Raw genomic sequence first — 19,636 nt, forward strand, 5'->3', positions numbered from 1 at the left:
GCTGCTTGTGGAGCGCCCCGTTTTCTTGTCAGACTGCTGTCGCTCTCATCCTGGCACTTTGTCATCTTTTTGTGAATTCTTTTTGTTTCCTGGTGTTTGATCACCTGTTTCCTGGACCTCAGTTTTCCGTTGTTGTTGCACTGCTGTTATTGTCCTAAAGTACATATATACATAAAATGTAAAATTTGCCATGTTAACCATTTTAAATGTATCATTCAGTAGCATGAAGTACATTCACAAAGTTGTGCAACCGTTACTACTATTTCCAAATCTTTTTCATCATCTGAAACTGAGCAATAACTCTTCATTCCTCCTCCCCCAGCTCTTGGTAACCTCTAATCTACTTTCTGTCTCCACGAATTTACCTATTCTAGGTATTTCATCTAAGTGGACTCATACAATATTTTGTCCTTTTGTTTTGGCCTATTTCACGTACCGTAATGTTTTCAAGGTTCATCCGTGACGTGCCCGTATCCGAACTTCATTTCTTTCTATGGCTGAATGATATTCCATATATGTATATACCAAATTTTCTTTATCTGTTCATCTATTGATGGACACTGGGTTTTTCCACCTTTGGTTATTGTGAAAAATATTATGAATATTGGTGTACAAATATCTGTTTGAGTCCCTGTTTTCAGTTCTCCTGGGTCTACACGTCCGGGTGGCATTTCTCAGTCATATGGGGGTAATTCTACGTTTAACTTTTGAGGGAACTTCCAAGCTGTTTCCGCAGCAGCTGAACCATTTTACATTCCCAATGCAATGTATGAAGATTCCAGTTTCTTCACATCCTCACCAACACTTGATATTTTCTGTGTATGTTTGTGTTTATTATAGACATCCTAATAAGTGTGAACATGGTGTTGCATTGTGGTTTTGATTTGTATTTCCCTAATAATTAGTGATGTTGAGCATATTTTCATGTGCTTATTGGTCATTTGTATATCTTCTTGGAAGAAATGTCTATTCAAGTCCTTTGTCCATTAAAAAAAATTAAATTGTCTTGTTGTTGAGCTAGAGTTCTTTATATATTGGGGGTATTAATTCCTTATCAGGTAGAAGATTTGCAAATATTTCCCCCTATTCTATGAGTTATCTTTTTACTCATCTTGATAGTGTCCTTTGGTATACAAACATTTTAAATTTTGATAAAGTCTAATTAATATATTTTTTCTTTTGTTACCTGTGCTTTTGGTATCATATTTAAGGAACCATTGCTAAATCCAAGGTAATAAAGATTTGCCCTTAAGTTTTCCACTAAGAATTTTTTAGTTTTAGTCCTCTCAAGTTTAGGTCTTTGATTCATCTTGAGTTAGGTTTTGTATATGGTGTAAGAGAAAACCTTCATTCCTTTGCACATGGATGTTCAGTTTTCCCAGCACCATTTGTTGAAGACACTGTTCTTTCCCCAGTGAATGGTCTTGTCATCCTTGTTAAAAATCAACTGACCATAGATTTCAAGGTTTATTCTTGGGCTCTCAATTCTGTTCCATTGGTCTGTATGTCTATCTGTATACCAGTCCCATACTGTTTTGATTACTATAGCTTTGTACTGGTTTTAAAATCAAAGTGAGTCCTCAGACTTTGTCCTTGTTTTTTCAAGACTGTTTTGGTTATTCGGGGTGCCTTGATTTTCTATATGAATTTTAGGCTTGGTTTTACCATTTCCACAAAAAACACCATTGAGATTTTGATAGGGATTGTATTGAATCTGTAGATTGCTTTGTATAACACTGTCATCTTAACAATATTATCTTCTAATCCATGAACATGGAAAGTTTTTTCATTTGTTTGTGTCTTCTTTAACTTCTTTCAGCAATGTTTTACAGTTTTCAGTGTATAAGTCTTTTGACTCCTTGGTTAAATTATTCCTAAGTATTTTATTCTCTTTGATGCTATTGTAAATGGAATTGTTTTCTTCGTTTCCTTTTTGATTGTCCACTGCTAGTGTATAGAAATACAACTGATTTTTGAGTGTTACAATCAGATTTGATTTTTGATTGTGAAGTTCAAAATTGAATCCTGCAACTTTGCTGAATTTATTTAATTCAGTTTCTTTTGAATCTTTAGGTTTTTCTATATATAAGATCAAGTCACCTGTGACCAGAGATAGTTTACTTTTTCCTTTCCAGTTTGGATGTTTTAAATTTCTCTTTCTTGCAAAATTCCACGGCTAGAACTTTCAGGACTATGTTGAATAGAAGTGGCAAAAGTAGATTCCTTGTCTTACTCTTACTCTTTAGGGGAAATGCTTTCAGGCTTTTGCTACTGAATATGATGTTAGCTGCGGGCTTCCCATACATGGCCTTTATCTTGTTGAGGAAGTGCCCTTCTCATCAGTTTTCTTTTTCTTGGTCCACCCCATCATTTTGGTAGCGCTTCCTGAGTAAAAGAGGCACATAGGAGGGAAAAAAATTGAGGCTTAGCATGTTGGAAAATATCTTTATTCTTCTCTCTCAGTTGTTGTTTCTATAACGACAGTTTGAAAATAATTTTTACTTAGAATTTTAAAGACATTTTTCCTATGTGACCTGTTTGTTTTGGCTTTTCCCATATAATGAGGCTTTAGGATTTTCTCTTATCCCTGATGTTCTGTAATTTTCATGATGATATGGTTGGTGCTGGTTTTTGTTTGTTTTTCATTAATGATGACATATGTCCTTCAGAACTGGAAAAATATTTTTGTATTATATCTTTAATCATTTTTTTTCCTCTCTGATCTTTTTGTTCTCTTTTTGAAACTTCTATTTGGATCTTGGGGCCTCTGAGACCGATCCACTGATTTTCTTTTCTCTCATACACCCCACCACACTTTCTGCAAATATTCCTTTACTTTGTCTTCCAAACATTGTACAAATCTTTGAAATTTAAGCTCTTATGTTTTTAATGTTTTGTTTTGGGGTGTTTATTTTTACAGACCACATGCTTTCATTTCTCTTGGGTAAAACCTCAGACTGAAATGGCAAGGTTACATGGCGGTTATATGTTTAACTTTTTAAGCCATCAGTGAACTGGTTTCCAAAGGGGTTATAACCATCTCCATCCACTCTGGCAGTGCATGAGATTGACAGGTGTGCCACATACTCATCAATAAGTGGAACGGTCAGTCCTTTATTTTAGATGTTCTAATAGGTGTGTACGGATACCTCACTGAGTTTTAATTTGCCTTACTTGAATGCGTCCTTTCATATGCTTATTTACCATTTATATATCTTAAGTGGTAAAGTGTATATTCAGATCTTTTGCCCATTTGTTATTGGATTGTTTCGTTCCTTATTACTGAGTTGTGAGATATACATACATATAGACTTATATATTCTTTCAGATACAGGATTTATAAATAAATGTTTTCTGCCAGTTTGTAGCTTGTTATTTCATTCTCCAAAAAGAGTCTTTCAGAAAGCAAATGTCCTCAATTTTGATGAAGTCCAACTTATTATTCTTTTATAGTGTTGTACCTAATAAAGCTTTACCAAACCCAGTGTTACAAAGATTTTCTCCAGTGCTTTTTTTTTTTTTTTTTTTTTTTTGGCGGTACGTGGGCCTCTCACTGTTGTGGCCTCTCCCGCTGCGGAGCACAGGCTCCGGACGCGCAGGCTCAGCGGCCATGCCTAACGGGCCCAGCTGCTCCGCGGCATGTGGGATCCTCCTGGACCGGGGCACAAACCCATGTCCCCTGCATCGGCAGGCGGACTCCCAACCACTGCACCACTAGGGAAGCCCTCCAGTGCTTTTTTATAGAAGATTTTAAATGTTAGGTTTTACATTTAGGCCTATGATCCAATTTAATATATTTTTTGTACATGATGTGAGGTATGGATCAAAGTTCATTTTTTTCTTCTGCATGTAGATATCTAGTTGTTCCAGCATCATTTGTTGAAAAAGAATTGTCCTTTCTTTGCACAGTTGTCCATTTATCTGGGTGTATTTCTGTTCCATTGATCTATTTGTCTATTTTTATACCAGAACCACACTGTCTTGATTACCTACTTACTTGCATTAAGTCTTGGGTCAGGTAGTGTCAATCCTCTGTCAATCCAGTTGTTCTTTGGAGTTGCTGGCTATTCTATATCTTTTGCATGTCCGTTCAAATTTTATAGTCAGCTTGTCAATTTCTTCATAAAATCCCGAAGGAATTATGACTGATCTTGTGTTGAATCTATAGATCAATTTAAGAACTGACATCTTAACAATATTGGGGTTTCCAATCCATGGAACACAGTATACCCTTCCATTTGTTTAGTATTACTTAGCATGTCTCTCCATCTTATTTAATTTCTCTCAGCATTGCTTTGTAACTTTTGGTGCACATGTCTTACACATCTCTTGTGAAACTTATCTGTAAATATTTCCTATTTGGGAGCTATTGTTAACAATAGTTTTAAAATGTCAATTTCTGGTTATTTGTTGCTACTATATAAAAATATACTTGATTTTTGTATATTGATTTCATACGCTGAAACCTTGCTAAAGTCACTTATTAGTTTTGTCGGGTTTGTAGATTTCAAAGGGTCTTCTATGTAGATAGTCATATTGTCTATAAATAAAGATCATTTTACCTCTTCCTTTACAATTTCAGTGATTTTATTTCTTTTTCTTTCCTTAATGCACTAGCTGGAACCTCCAGTACGGAATTGAATAGACGTGGTTTCTTGTTCCTGATGGTAAAGGGAAAACTTTCAGTTTCTAACTATTGTTAGCTGTCGGTTTTTCATAGATGAAATTTGTAAGGTTGAGGAAGTTCCCCTCTATTCCAAGTTGTTGAGAACTTTATTAGGATTGGATATAGGATTTTATCAAATGATATTTCGGTACCTATTGCATTAATCATGTTCTTTTTTTCCTCTTTTAGTTTAACATGGTGAATTATATTGATTTTCAAATGATAAACCAACCTTACATTTCTGGGACAAACTTTATTTGTTCAGAGTGTATTATCCTTTTTATATACTTTAAAATTTTAATTTGCTAAGATTTTATTAAGACGTTTTGCATCTATGTAAGATTATCAATGTGTAGTTTTCTTTTCTTCAATATCTTTGTCTGGTTTGGGTATCAGAGTAATACTGGCCTTACAGAATGAGTTGGAAAATTTTATCTCCCATTCAATTTTCTGGAAGAGTTTGTGTAGAATTGCTATTCTTTCTGTCTTAACTGTGTGGTAGAATTCACCAGTGAAGCAGTCTGTGCCTGGAGTGTTCTTTGTGGGAAGGTTTTTAACTACAAGTTCAATGTCCTTACTAGTTCTAGGACCATGCAGGCTATCTGTTTCTTCTTGAGGGACCTTGCTAGGTTGTCTTTAAAGGAATGCATCCCTTTCATCTAAGTTGTTGAACTGATTGGTATAAACTTGTTTATTCTTTTATTAACCTTTTAACAACTGTAGAATCTATAGCTGTTGTTACCTCTTTCATGCCTGATATTAATCACTGTGTTTTATTTTTTCTTGATCCATCTGGCTAGAAGTCCATCAGTTCTCTCAAAGAATTCACTTTTGGTTTCATTGATTTTTCTCTATTTTTCTTTTTTCTACTTCATTTTGATACTTATTCTTTTCTTTTTACTTAGAGTTTCATTTACTCTTATTTCTCTAGATTTTTTAATCATACATTTAATTTAATCTAGTTATATTTGCATTGAAAGGGATTTTGGTGATTTCAGGGGTGAATAATATTAAGAAAGAATTCTCTTAAGTCTACATTCATCTACAGAGAATTTGTCTTTTGGACAAAGACATTCAGAAACAAGTGAGCACCTCTCTGGGGCAGGACAGCAGTAAGATGGAAGGCAGTCTCCACTTTCCTGCTCTCACCTTAGCACTGACAGTTCAGAGATGCATCTATTTTTACATCCTTCTGCCTGTTTTGAGTTTATGTTGCTCTTCTTTTGCTAGTTTCTTAAGGTGGCAGCTTAGACTCTTGATTTGAGAGTTTGATTCATTTCTAAGGTAAGTGTTCAGTGCTATCAATTGCCCTTACAGAACTTTACCTACCTGTCACACATTTTGGCGTTATATTATCACTGTTTTCATTTTCATTCAGTTTTATTTTTTAAACTTCCCTTAAATCCACTATACCTCAATAAGAGTTTTTTCTCCTTGAGACTTCCTGTTTGATCCACGATTATTTGTAAGTTTGTTGTTCAGCGTTAGATTTTTCTATTACGTGATTCATTGTTAGTTTGATTCCACTGTAGTCAGAGAACACACTCTAAATAACTTGAATCTTTATAGGTTTGGTTTTTGGTGTGGTTGAGTTCTTCATGTCCTTGCTGATTTTCTATCAGTGTTGAGAGAAGGATCTGAAACCCTCCAACAATAATTGTAGATTTGTCTGTTCCTCCTCTTAGTTCTATCTGTTTTTGTGTTTGCAGCTCTGCATACGCATTTAGGATTATGTCTTCTTGATTGACCATTTTATCATTATGTAATGTCCCTCTCTGTCTTTGGTGATTTTCTTTTTTCTGAAGGCTACTTAATCTGCTATTCATAGAGCCACTCCTACCTTTTTTTTAAACGAACGTTTGCATGGTGTATCTTTTTCCCTTCTTTGACTTTCAAGCTACCTATATCATTATATTTGTGGTGAGTTTCTTGTAGGCAGCATATAGTTGAGTCATTTTTAAAATCCATTTTCTGAAACTCTATCTATTGATGTATCCATTGGTGTGTTTAAGTCATTTACTTTTAATTATTGATATGTGAGAGCTTAAGTCTGCCAGCTTAGTTTCATTTTCTGTTTTTTCCTTCTGTTTTCTTTCACTTTTTTTCCCCCTGGTTTTCTTTGGATTACTTGAACATTTTTTTTGAATTCCATTTTGATTTTTCCATAGTGTTTTTTTTTTTTTTTTGCGGTACGCGGGCCTCTCATTGTTGTGGCCTCTCCCGCTGCGGAGCGTAGGCTCAGCGGCCATGGCTCATTGGCCCAGCCGCTCCGCGGCACGCAGGACCCTCCCGGACCGGGGCATGAACCCGTGTCCCCTGCATCGGCAAGCGGACTCCCAACCACTGCACCACCAGGGAAGCCCCTCCATAGTGTTTTGAGTGTATCTCTTTGTGTAGTTTTTGGTGGTTGTTGTAGATATTGTATTATACATAATTTATCATCGTCTACTGGTGTGACATTTTACCACGTGAGTGAAGTATAGAAACCATATCTCCCTTTAAGTCCCTTTACACTCTCTCATTTATATTTGCCTTTATTTCCGTCACATTGATAACTGTATGAGACACTGTTATAATTTGTGCTTCAACCATCAAACATCATTTAGAAAGCTCAAGAGGAGGATGAAAGTCTTTTGTATGTACCCATGCTTTTATTCTTTCTGTTGTTCTTTTTTTTTGTTTTCTTTTTTGCGGTACGCGGGCCTCTCACCGTTGTGGCCTCTCCCGTTGCGGAGCACAGGCTCCGGACGTGCAGGCCCAGCGGCCATGGCTCACGGGCCCAGCCGCTCTGCGGCATGTGGGATCTTCCCGGACCGGGACACGAACCCATGTCCCCTGCATCGGCAGGCGGACTCTCAACCACTGCGCCACCAGGGAAGCCCCTTTCTGTTGTTCTTTTCTTCCTTTCTGGTGTTGCCAATTTCCTTCTTTTATCATATCCTTTCTGTTTAAGAACTTCTTATTCATTGAGGTGGGTCTGTTGGTGACAGATTCTCTTAGTTTTCCTTTATCTGAGAGCATCTTGAATTCCCCTTTATTCCTGAAGAATATTTCCACTGGATATGGTATTCTGGCCTGACGGTTTTTTATTTTCAGCACTTGAAAAATGTTGTTGCAGTCTTTCTGGACTCCACGGTTTCTCCTGAGAAATCTGCTGTTATTTTAATTGTTTTTCCTTTATAGGTAAAATATTGTTTCTCTCTCATTGCTGTTAAGAATTTTCTTTAACTTTAGTTTTATGGAGTTTGATTATTATGTGTCTTGGCAGGAATTTCTTTGGGTTTATTCTGTTTAGGGTTTGCTCAACTTCTTGAATCTTAGATTTATGTCTTTTTCCAAGTTTGGGAAAATTTCAGACATTCTTAGAATGCATTTTCAGTCTGACCTTCTTTCTCCTCTCCTTCTGGTGCTCTGATTACATGACTGTTGGAGTTTTTGCTGTGGTCCCACGGATCTGGAGGCCCTGTTTATTTATTTAAAAACATTTTTTTTCAATATATTTCCTCTTTGTTGTTCAGATTGGGTAATTTCTGTTGTTTGTCTTCAGGTTCATGGTTTCTCTCCTATGTCTTCTCCATCCTGTTGCTGAGCTATCCAGTGAGTTATTCTGGTTTGTAAATTTCATTTTCAGAATTTCTATTTGGTTCTTCTGTATATCATCTATTTATTTGCTGAGACTTTCTGATTTTTCATTTGTTTCAAGTCTTCGTAATTGATTATCGAAGCATTTTTATGATGGCTACTTTATTTTTTTAAAATAAATTTATTTATTTTATTTATTTATTTTTGGCTGTGTTGGGTCTTTGATGCTGTGCGCGGGCTTTCTCTAGTTGTGGCAAACGGGAGCTGCTCTTTGTTTTGGTGCACAGGCTTCTCATGGTGGTGGCTTCTCTTGTTGCAGAGCATGGGCTCTAGAGCACAGGCTTAGTAGTTGTGGCACACGGACTTAGTTGCTCCGTGGCAAGTGGGATCTTCCTGGACCAGGGCTCGAACCCGTGTCCCCTGCACTGGCAGGCGGATTCTTAACCACTGTGCCACCAGGGAAGCCTCATGATGGCTACTTTAAAATCTTATTCCAACATCTATTTGAGATTATTTCATCATCCATTTTACTGTGGTATAAGCATCCACTCGTCGTCCTTTCTCATTCAGGTTGTGACATTCCTTGTTCTTGGTACGATGAGTGATTTTTTGTGTTGTCTTGGACATTTTTGGATTATGTTATGAAACTTTGGATTTTATTTAAATCTTGTTTTAGCCGGACTTCTCTAAGTGTAGGTCTCATAGTGTAGGTCTGGGGTACTACAAGGTGCATGTAAAAATCCAAGTTCCCCACTTAGACTCCATTGAGAACCTGGTGGTGTAGGGTGCCTCGTTACCACTGGGCAGGGGGTGGAAGTTCGGTCTCCCCACTGGGCCTCTGCTGACACTCACCTGGCTAGGAGGGGGAGGTGCTTTATTACATGCTTCCCGTGGGGCCTCAACTTAAACCATGGGGGATGAGCCTCTTACTACTTGGAGGTGGTGATTTTACTGTATCTCAAGATGATAACATGATTTTTCTTCTTTAGTCTGTTGATATGGTCATTCATTTTTGAATGTTGAACTAATATTAATCCCGGGATTGGGATTGGTCCTGATGTCTTACCCTATTTGACATTGCTGGATGTAATTTGATAATATTTTGCTGAGGATTTTTGCATCTGTAGTCATGAAGGATATGGGTTAGTAGTTATCTTTTAATGTTTTTGGTATCTGGGTAATGTGGCCTCAGAATGAATTGGGAAGTATGCACTACTCTTTTCTTCTTTCTGGAATTCTTTATGTAGATGAATCTTATTTCTTTGTTAAATGTTTGGTAGAATTTACCAAAGAATCCATCTCTACCTGAAGGTTTCTTTGTTGAAAGGTTTTATGTTGAGAATTTTATTTCCTTAGTAGATATAGAACTATTCAGATTTCTTTCTCTTACTGAGCTTTGGTGGTTCGTGTCTTTCAATGAATTTGCACATTTTATCTAACTTACTTCAAATGTTGGCATCAAGTATAACACTCCACTATTATCTTCTGATGTCTGGAGGCTCTGCTGTGATAACCCCTCTTTCATGCATAATAATGGTCATTTATATCTTCTTTTTATTCTTGACTAGTCTGGAAAGAAGTGATAAATTTTATTGATCTTTTTGAAGAACAGCTGTTTGTTTCATTGATTTTCTCTATTGTTTGCTTTCTATTTTATTTTGTTTCTGCTCTTTAAATTTTTCTTTCTTCTGCACTCTGGGTTTAATTTGCTGTTCTTTTTTTTTTTTTTTTCTGTGGTACGCGGGCCTCTCACTGCTGTAGCCTCTCCCGTTGCGGAGCACAGGCTCTGGACGCGCAGGCTCAGCAGCCATGGCTCGCGGGCCCAACCGCTCCGCGGCATGTGGGATCTTCCCGGACCGGGGCACGAACCCGTGTCCCCTGCATCGGCAGGCGGACTCTCAACCACTGCACCACCAGGGAAGCCCTATATTCTTATTAAGTTTTGTTTTGTTCATTCTGTTGATTACTGAGAGGGGGGTTTTGAAGTCTCCTAATTGTGGATTTATCTGTTTTTCCTGTTAGTTCTATTGTTGCTTTAATCTTTTGAAATTCTGTTGTTTGGTGAACACACAGTTAGAATTGGGTGTAATTGGCTCTTGGGCATTATATGTCTCTCTATCTCTGATAATATTATTTGTTTTGAAGTCCATTTTGTCTGATTTTAATGTGGCCATTCCTGCTTTTTTTGATTATTGGTTTCATGGAATATTTTTCTGCAGCTTTTTACTTACAGTGTATTTATATCTTTATATATAAAATGGTTTCTTTTAGACCACAAATAATTGGGTTTTCCTTTTTCATCCACTCTGACAATTTCTTTTAATTGACGTTTTTAAATCATTTTCATTTAATGTGCCTACTGATAGAGTTGAATTACATTTACTATTTTGCTTGTTGCTTTTATTAGTCCCATTTGTTCTTTGTTCTTTTTCTTCCCCCTTTGAATTAACTGAAGTTTTAGAAATGATTCCATTTTGTGTATGCAATTAGTTCATCAGTTATACTTTTTAAAAAACATCACAGTTGGGCTTATAATATGTGTCTCTAATATACCTTGTCTGCCTTTGAACAGTATTATACAGTTTCACAAGTAGTCTAAGAGCCTTACAAGAGTGTGCTTCGAATGCCTCTCCCTGTGTTTGTACTATTGTTGTCATACATTTTACTTTGACATGCTATCAACCCCTTATCACAAAGAAACTTTTATATTTATTTTTACCATTTCTACATTCTTTTGTGTAGATGTATGTTCTGTCTCGTATGAGATCCCTTCTGATTGAAGAGCTTCATGAACAATTTTTTTAGCCTGGGTCTTCTGGCAGTGAATTCTCTCAGCTTTTTTTCATCTGTGAAGTCTTTATTTTACCTTCATTTTCAAAGGATTTTTTTTTCTCTGTATAGAATTTTGGGGTGACAGGATATGGGTTTTTTTCCCTTTCATCACTTTAGCTATATCACTCCCTTGTCTTGTGGATTGCATTGTCTCTGATGAGAAGTCTCTTTTAATTGTTATGTTCCTTCCTCTCTCTATAATCTGTCTTTTATTTCTGGCTGCCTGCAAGGTGGTTTCTTTATCCTTGGTCTCAGCAGTTTGACTAAGATGTGTCCCAGTCTTTACAGGGTTTAAGTGTAATTTTTTCGTGGTGATGGTGAGGAGTGAGTTGGTCCAGTCCTGCTGCTGTATCCATGTGGGCTGCAGCGGGGGTGTGAGTTTAGGATCAGCCCATCACTGTCAGCCTAACTCCAACAGAGGCCTTGGTCTTGAAGTTGCCCAGATTCAATTTGTGTTGCTAAGCAACACAAGTTAGAGCATCTTGAGACTTCCTGTCTGAATTTATCGCCAGGGTTAATTTTCAGATAACACGAGGTAATTCAGAAGTGATATCATGGTAAAAATATGCTCTTCTTTTTTAATTAAAGGAGGTTAGATCCAATGAAGAACAGCAAAAGGAAAAGGATCAGCCTAATGAGGAACCTGAGGAGGAAGCAGCCGCTTTACGTAAAGCTAGCACTGCTTCCCGCGGGAGTGCGCTGGAGAAGAAGCAAATCAGTTTGGGAAGGAGTCAGATGACCAAGAGATTAGAGCCAAGTTTGAACTGGAAGACCATACTTTTTGATGCCAAAAAGTATGTAGACGCTTACATGATGGGTTTTCTGATACATCCTTGCTAACCACACAGTTGCCCAACTTTTCACATAACTCAGTTTCATCAGAGAAAACTACAGAGGAGATACTCACACCTCCCTCCATAATATAAGTTGGTTCCTTCTTGTCCTCTTCACGTTCCAGGCAGAAAGATTTGACAGCCAACAGCGTTTGTGTGCAGAGCACCACGGAGGGAGGGAGAGCCCAATTCACTTTCATGTGGTTGGTGAGTCAGGGCAAATAACACGTGAAAAAGATGATAAAAACACATGGAGGAATCCCATGGGAAATGTAAACATTGTGGTAGGGACCTGATTAAGTAAGTGTTAGAAGAATTCCACTTTAAATTATGTGATTAAATGTACCCTTATGTGTAATTAGGGGAAACTTCATAGACGTGGTATCTCGTATATTAACAGAACTTTAAGTAAGTACTATAAAAAAGGATAGAACTGCAAACATATGGATGGTCTGAGTAAAGTGGACACAGGTTTGATGAACGTCTGAAATATACAAGCCTAGTTCCATTTAGGACCCTCTGTAAATTGGTGCCAAAGCCAGTGTTACCAACACGCAACAGAAGCACCTAGAGCACTTTTCAAGTTTAGCAAATAGGTTAAAAGTTACAGCCGATTTTTATTCCATGTCATCCCCTTATTGGGTTAAGAACTGGGTCCCTGCTGGTCACATGGGTCCTCACCTGCAGGGATTCTGAGAGCCACAGGTGATTGTATTTTGGGTGCAAACTCAGAGAGCTGGCAGAGGAGTCCTGTGGAAGGAGGAGACATGCTTGGTCCTCTGAGTCTCACTGATTTTGGGGTGTTTGACCTTTGTGGCTGTGTTTGAAAGAGTGAGTCTGAAAATGACAAATGTATGGGCTACTCTGTTAATGGGGAGGTGAATTATAAAATGCTGCTTTTTGCATGTGCTTATTTTCTTCAATTAAGAATTCACTAAACAAGTATTTAATGCAAACCCAGTACATGCCAAGGTGTAGACTAAGCTTGAGAGTATCCAGAAAATCAGGCATAGGACCTGCTGCAGTGTCAGGTGGGCAAGGTGGAAAAACAGGCAGCTGTGATCCAGGACAGACTGAAGGACCTTCCCAATGATGGCAGCCTATGAAGGCCTGTTTCTAGCACAAAGAAATACTGGACAGAGTGTTTCTCCGTTACATAAAATGCATGGCTGTGCCTGAACGACAAAAGGGGCCTCTCAGGTGTCAGATGAGACTGGAGCTCATAGTCGTTCTCTGTGTTAGGAAAACACATCATTTGGATGCGTGAAAATGATGGAATATTTGTATACATTTCTATTTTAATTTCCTTTTAGTCAGCATAAAGTAATTAATAAAATTAATATCTCTTTAGGAACAAAAGCTCACTAAGAGACACCCAAGAAGAAAAACATGGAGGAAGACTTGAAAAGTCCAGACCATCTACTTCATCTGGAAAAGCACAGTTAATTCGGTGAGTTTCTGTTCACATGACCAGTTCTTTAAAGCCAGCCCTATGCAACAGGCTAGTTAATGCTGGTTAATGGTGTTTTACTTTCACATTAGGGTCCTAAGATATCTATATTGACAGTTAGTAGGAATGCTGTAAAAATGGTAATAGTGGATTTCTTTCAATACATTTACGGAATATCCTTTTAATGTGGAGTTACTTTAATACAGTGATCTACTGGTATTAGTTAACTCTTTGTAAATGAATATATTTAATGCAAAAAGCAGTTAACTAAGTGGTAGCAAAACTGGGCTCTTATCTGATCTCTGGCCTCTGAATAATCATGTCATGCAAAATTGTCATCTTTCTGAGCCTTACTTTACTGGTCACTGATGGCTCTGCCAGTTCTAAAGTGATAAATGTTATTTCTCATTAAAACAGCCATTATTAGAAGGCCAGCTAATAAGCTTCTTACCCAGTTTTCCGTTTGATAAAAGTGACGTATCTGGGGAGAAGGTTCAGCCATTTTTACTCTAAGGTGGTGGTGGGAAGAAATGGCAGAAATTTCACATTTTAAATTTGCACACTTGGAAAAAACAAACTTTAAGACACTCTACAACGTGTATGCCATTTTGGGGAGTTAGACATAATAAACTATTAATTTTTTGACAACTTTTTAAAGCTTTTTATTTTGAAATAATTGTAGGTTCACAGAAAGTTGTGGAGATAGTGCAGAGAGGTCCCATAGACCCTTCACCTAGCCTCGCCCAATGGTTAAATCCTGCATCCTCCGTAACTGTGGTACAAGATCAAAACCAGGAGATTAACACGGGTACATTGTATAGGTATAGTTCAGTGTCATTATACCCTGTGCAGCTTTGTGTGATGACCGTGGCGACCAGGCTAGATAGAGCACTGTTCACCCCGCACAGACATCCCCCGGCCGCCCCATTATAGCCACAACCCCCGTCATTCCCACTTCCTAGCAACCATTCATCTGTTCGCCATTTTCATAATTTCGTCATTTTGGACCGCCATATAAATAGATTCATACATGTTTTTATATTGACTTTTTTTCAACACCATAATACCCTTGAGATCCACCTGAGTTGTTGCATGTATTAATAGTTTGTCCCTTTTGATTGCTGGGTGGCGTTCCATCGTATGGATATACCATGCGGTGGTAGTTTTTAAAATTATTCACGTATTAATGCACCTTTTAGTTGTTTGCACTTTTTGGCTATTAGAAATGAAGCTGCTGTGAACAGTCACACACAGGTGTTTGTATAGATGGAAGTGTTCATTCCTGTAGGACAAATGCCCAGTTGCTGACAAGATAGTAATTGTGTGTGTTTAGCTTTTTTAAGAAACTGCCTACCTTTTCCAGACTGGCTGCACCATTTTATGTTCCCACCAGTGACGTCTGAGAGACTCAGTTTCCCCTCATCCTCGCCAGCATTTGGTATTGTTGCGTGTTGTATTTCAGCTCTTCTGAAAGCTGTGTAGTGATAGCTCATCGTGGTCTTAGCATTTCCCTAATGGCTCATGATGTTAACATCTTGTCGTGAGCTTATTGCCGTCCCTTTATGCTCATCAGTGAAATGTCTCTTTATGTCTTTTGCTCATTTTCTAGTTGAATCATTTGTTTTTTAAATGTTGGTTTTGAGAGTTCTTTTCTATCCAGGATATCCTTGGTTATAGACGTAGTTTGCAGATATTTCCTCCCTTTCTGTGACTTGTCTTTTCATCCTCTTAATAGGGCCTCTCAGAGAGCACTCTTTAATTTTGATGAAGTCTGATTTATCAGTTTTTTCTTTTATGGATTGTGCCTTTGATGTCACAAAGCCCTTGGTCCTGAAGATTATCTCCAATGTTTTCTTCCTAAAAGTTTAATAATTCTACATTTTATATTGAAGACTGGGATCCATTTTGAGTTAATTTTATATAAAGTATGAGACCTAGGTCAAGATCCATTGCCCTAGGTCATTTCTCCAGCACCATTTGATGAAAAGGCTATCTTTCCACCTTTGACTTGCTTTTTCACCTTAATCAAAAATCAGGTGGGTGTACTCGTGTGGGTCTATTTCTGGATCTTTATTCTGTGCAGCTGACTTTTATGTCCAGCCCTTTGCCAACACCATACATTCTTGATTACTGTAGCTCTATAGTAAATCTTGAAATCTGGTAAAGTGATTCCTCTCACTTTATTATTTTTCTTCCCAAAATCGTTTTGACCTATTCTAGCTTTTTTCCTTTCCACATAAATTTTAGAATGACCTTGCTATATCTAACAGAAAAAACTTACTGAAGATTTTGATAGAAATTGCATTAAAACTCTGTATCAGTTTTGAGAAAATTGATCTCTTTACTATGTAGACTCTGCCAATCCATGAACACTGTATGTCTGTGTATTTAAGCCTTTGATTTCCTTCACCAGCAGTTTTCAGCATATAAGTCCCGTACATGTTTTGTTAGATTTACATCTAGAAGTAGAAACGCCAGTACTATGTTGACTGTCAGTGATCAAAGTTCTTACTTTTTCTCAATCTTAGGAGGAAAGCATTCAGTCTTTCACCAGAAAGTATGATGATAGTTTTTGTACAGATATTCTTTATCAAGTTGAGGAAGTTCCCCTCTATTCTTGGTTTTCTGAGAGTTTTAATCACCATTGGGTGTTGAATTTTGTCACATGGTTTTTCTACATCACTTGGTATGGTCATGTCATTTTTCTTCTTTAGGCTGCTACTGTGGTAGATTACAATGGCTGATTTTTGAATACTGAATCAGCCTTGCATTCCTGGAATAAACCCCACTGGGTCATGGTGGGCTCATTCTTTTTATATCTAGCTGAATTATGTGTGCTTAATAGTATGTTAAGAATATTTGCATCTACACTCATGAGGGATATTCAATAACACTGTGTTGTTTTTGTTTGCACTTTGGTTTTGATATCAGGCTTCATAAAATGAGTTCCGTTCTCTTGTATTTTCTAGGAGAGATTGTATAAAATTGGTGTTAGTACTTCTATGCCTGTTGAAATTCTCCAGTGAAATCATCTGGAACTGGAGACTTTTGCTATGAGTTTTAAAATTATGAATTAATTCCATTAATAGTTGTAGTGCTGTTCAAATTATGTGCTTCATATTGGTTAAGTTACGGTAGTTTGTACCTTTAAAGGAGTTGGTCCGTTGTATCTAAATTGTCAAAATTAATGTTCAGTTGTTCATAGTTTTCTCTTATGATCCTTTTGTTGTCAGCAGGATCTGTAGTGATATGCTACGTTTCATTCACTTCTGGTACTGGAAATCTGTGTCTTCTCTTTTTTTGTCAGTCTTGCTAGAGCTTTGTCAGTTTTATTGGTCTTTTCAACAAGCAGTTGTTTGTTTTTATAGAGTTTTCAAGCTGTTTTCTGTTTTCAGTCTGACTGACTTCTTCTCTTTATTATTTCCTTTTCTCTGTTTTCTCTGGGTGTGTTTTGCTCTTCTGTTTCTAGTTTCTTCAGATGTGAGTTTAGATGACTGAATTGAGACTTCTCTTTTCTTATGTAGGCCTTTAGTGCCATGTAGCTGTCTTTCTGCATTGCTTTAGCTATGTACAGAAAACCTGATATATCTTTGTGTGTGTATGTATGTGTGTGGCATTTTTCAGTTTTATTGAGATATAATTGACATACAGCTCTGTATAAGCTCATGGTGCACCCTATGACTTGACATACGTGTATTGTGAAATGACTGCAATAGGCTCAGTTAATTTACACCCCCTTATGTAGTTGTAAATAACTCTGTTTCTTGTGATGAGGACCCTCAGACTTACTCTCTAAGCGACTTTCAGATACACCACACGGCAGTGTTAGCGTAGTCATCTCGTACACCACATCCCCAGCACTTATTTATCAGATACCTGTGTGTAGCGTTTGAACACCTTCCCCCAGTTTCCCTCCCTCCACCTCTGGTAAACACAAGTCTGATTTCTATGAGTTTGGTTGTTGTTTTGTTTTTGTTTTTTATTTTTAGATTCCACGTATAGATGAAATCATAGAGTATTTGTCTTCCGCTGACTGATTTCACTTAGCATGATACCCTCCAGGTCCACCCAGGTTGTCACCAATGGCAGGATTTCCTTCTATTTTTATGACTAATATTCCATTGTTTGTATGTATCACGTCTTCTTTATCCATTCATCTGTCCGTGGACACTTGGATTGCTTCCGTGTCTTGGCTATTGTAAATAATGCTGCAGTGGACATTGGGGTTTACTTCATTTTTAGGTAGACCTGACGTACCAGATTTTCCTCTTTAACCAACACAGGTTTCCTGACATCTTTTGGACAAGAGGATACATAAAACTGAAACTCAGCTCCAGGCCCTTCAGTTCAGGATTTCCCCCCACTGTGGCCCAGAGAGCACAGCTGCACCATTCTGCACTTTTGAAAGTACAAGAATTGGAGCTGTCTGTGCTGAAAAACCTTTGAGAAATTAAGAGAATGGTAGAACCTTAAAAATAATGAAACTTGACAATTACCCATCCTCCTACTATGCTTCCAAATGGAAAAGACTAGGAAAGAGTTTTATGGAAGAGAGCACCTGGGGGGATGGAGAGAGAAAAGGAGGGAGAGAAAGAAAGAAGATAAGGATGAATTGACTATGTTCCCAAGGGCTTGAGTGAACTAGCCTGTGTCTGTGACCTTGGTGTTAAGTTAGAAGCCTCTAGAGCAGTGAGGAATAAAGTGAACTCTCTTTGGTAAGGGAATAAATGCCTTCCCTTTGGGGCACTGGCAGCACTGCCCAACTGAGCTTTCTGCAGTAATAGAAATGGTTTATTTCTGAGCTGTCCTGTACGGTAGCCACTAGCTACCTATGATTATTGAGCACTTGCAGTGTGGCCAGTGTGACTGGAGAACTGAATTTTTAATTGTATTCAATTTTAAGTAAGTAAATAAAAGAAATGTAAATATAAAGAACAACATGTTAAGTCAGTCAACTGCTATGACCAGTTGCAGTCTTCGGTCGTTTACCTAATACCCTTGCCATTTCTTGCTGTGTTCTTTATTATTATTGCACCCGTAGCAATAATACTGAAATGCATCTGCTACTGAGACGTGTTTGCTCACCTCCTCATACAGATATTAACAAAGATCTTCCAGAACTCAGAAGGTGTTGGTACCTTATCCATTGCTTGTGTACATGTTGCTGAAATAGTAACATTATAACCATGTCCATACTGTAGCATAAACATACTTATTATACCTTGTTGTTGTTGTTCTTAGTAAGAGTGTTGAAAAGATTGAGGAGATTATTAGTGAGAGCTCCTCAGAGAGTGAGGAAGATGAAGAACCACCTGACCATCTTCAGGAAACAAATGCAGATTTGCCATCAGAATACTGGCAAATTCAGAAGCTGGTGAAATATTTGAAGGTGAGAGAGAAACCTTTTGTACTATGTTTGCAATGTTTATTTAAAATTTTTTCCTGAAAATGTATGTTCTGCTTCCAAGTTGACTATATATTTATTTCAAGTAAGGGTAGTAAGTATCCCTGTTACTACTTCAGTGTGCACAGGGGAAGGTCCTGTTACCCTGAGGATAGCGAGGTTCGTCCTCATGGAGCAGCTGGGCCGTCAGGTACCAGCCCTCTCCCCTAGCTGGGGAGCGCTCCGCGGGCCATGGCAGCCGTCAGATATTGTGACCTGCCACCATTTTATGACCTGCAGTATGATGCGGTGGAAAGAGCAAGGAGTCTTGAAGTTGGACTTAGACTAAATTCTAGGTTGTATCACTTACTAGCAATGTGGCTGTTGAAAAGTTATGGTTTTGAGCCTTAATTTTCCCAACCCATGGAGTGAAATTAGTAATACCCACTATAGGATTATTTTAAGGACTGAGAAAACACATTTGAAGCATGTGGTGTGTCTGATACATTGTAGGTGCTTAAAATATATATTGGTCCATTTCCATTACTCTCAAGTAATATCCCATGTGTGAAAACATTTTATAATAATAAATAAATAAATGGCCCATATAACAGTGTATCAATATTTAAGTCCTTGAATGTGGAGTGGGGCAAGGAAAATGATTCACCCAAGCCCAGATCACTGTTCATTTCTGATATTGGATATCGATAAATGGCGAGGCCAGGTCTAAAGCGATAGCCCAGAAGTACTTGTGAAAACAGCATTTTGACTTACGTCATCTTGTCCTCCTGCATTTGCTAAGCTTTGCATAGTTCAAGATATTTATGTGACTGCTAAATCGCTAAAGGGTACTTTTCCTGTGCCTCTGAGGTCGTCCCAAGCTGACAGGT

The 19,636-nt window shown here is 37.8% G+C and overlaps 1 protein-coding gene across 1 annotated transcript in view; it reads left to right on the top strand.

The window, feature by feature from the left end:
• Positions 1 to 19,636, top strand: part of ODAD2 (outer dynein arm docking complex subunit 2) — a gene marked incomplete at its 3' end in the record, with an annotated part of 115,860 nt that overhangs the window by 11,496 nt on the left and 84,728 nt on the right. The window contains exons 7-9 of the mRNA XM_082850920.1: positions 11,669 to 11,874; positions 13,265 to 13,363; positions 18,605 to 18,752. Of these exons, the coding sequence (XP_082707046.1) occupies positions 11,669 to 11,874; positions 13,265 to 13,363; positions 18,605 to 18,752 (453 nt within the window). The remainder of the gene's footprint in view (positions 1 to 11,668; positions 11,875 to 13,264; positions 13,364 to 18,604; positions 18,753 to 19,636) is intronic.

The sequence above is a fragment of the Leucopleurus acutus genome (genome assembly GCF_964270905.1).
Source record: "Leucopleurus acutus genome assembly, chromosome: 1".
NCBI classification, from domain to species: Eukaryota; Metazoa; Chordata; class Mammalia; order Artiodactyla; family Delphinidae; genus Leucopleurus; species Leucopleurus acutus.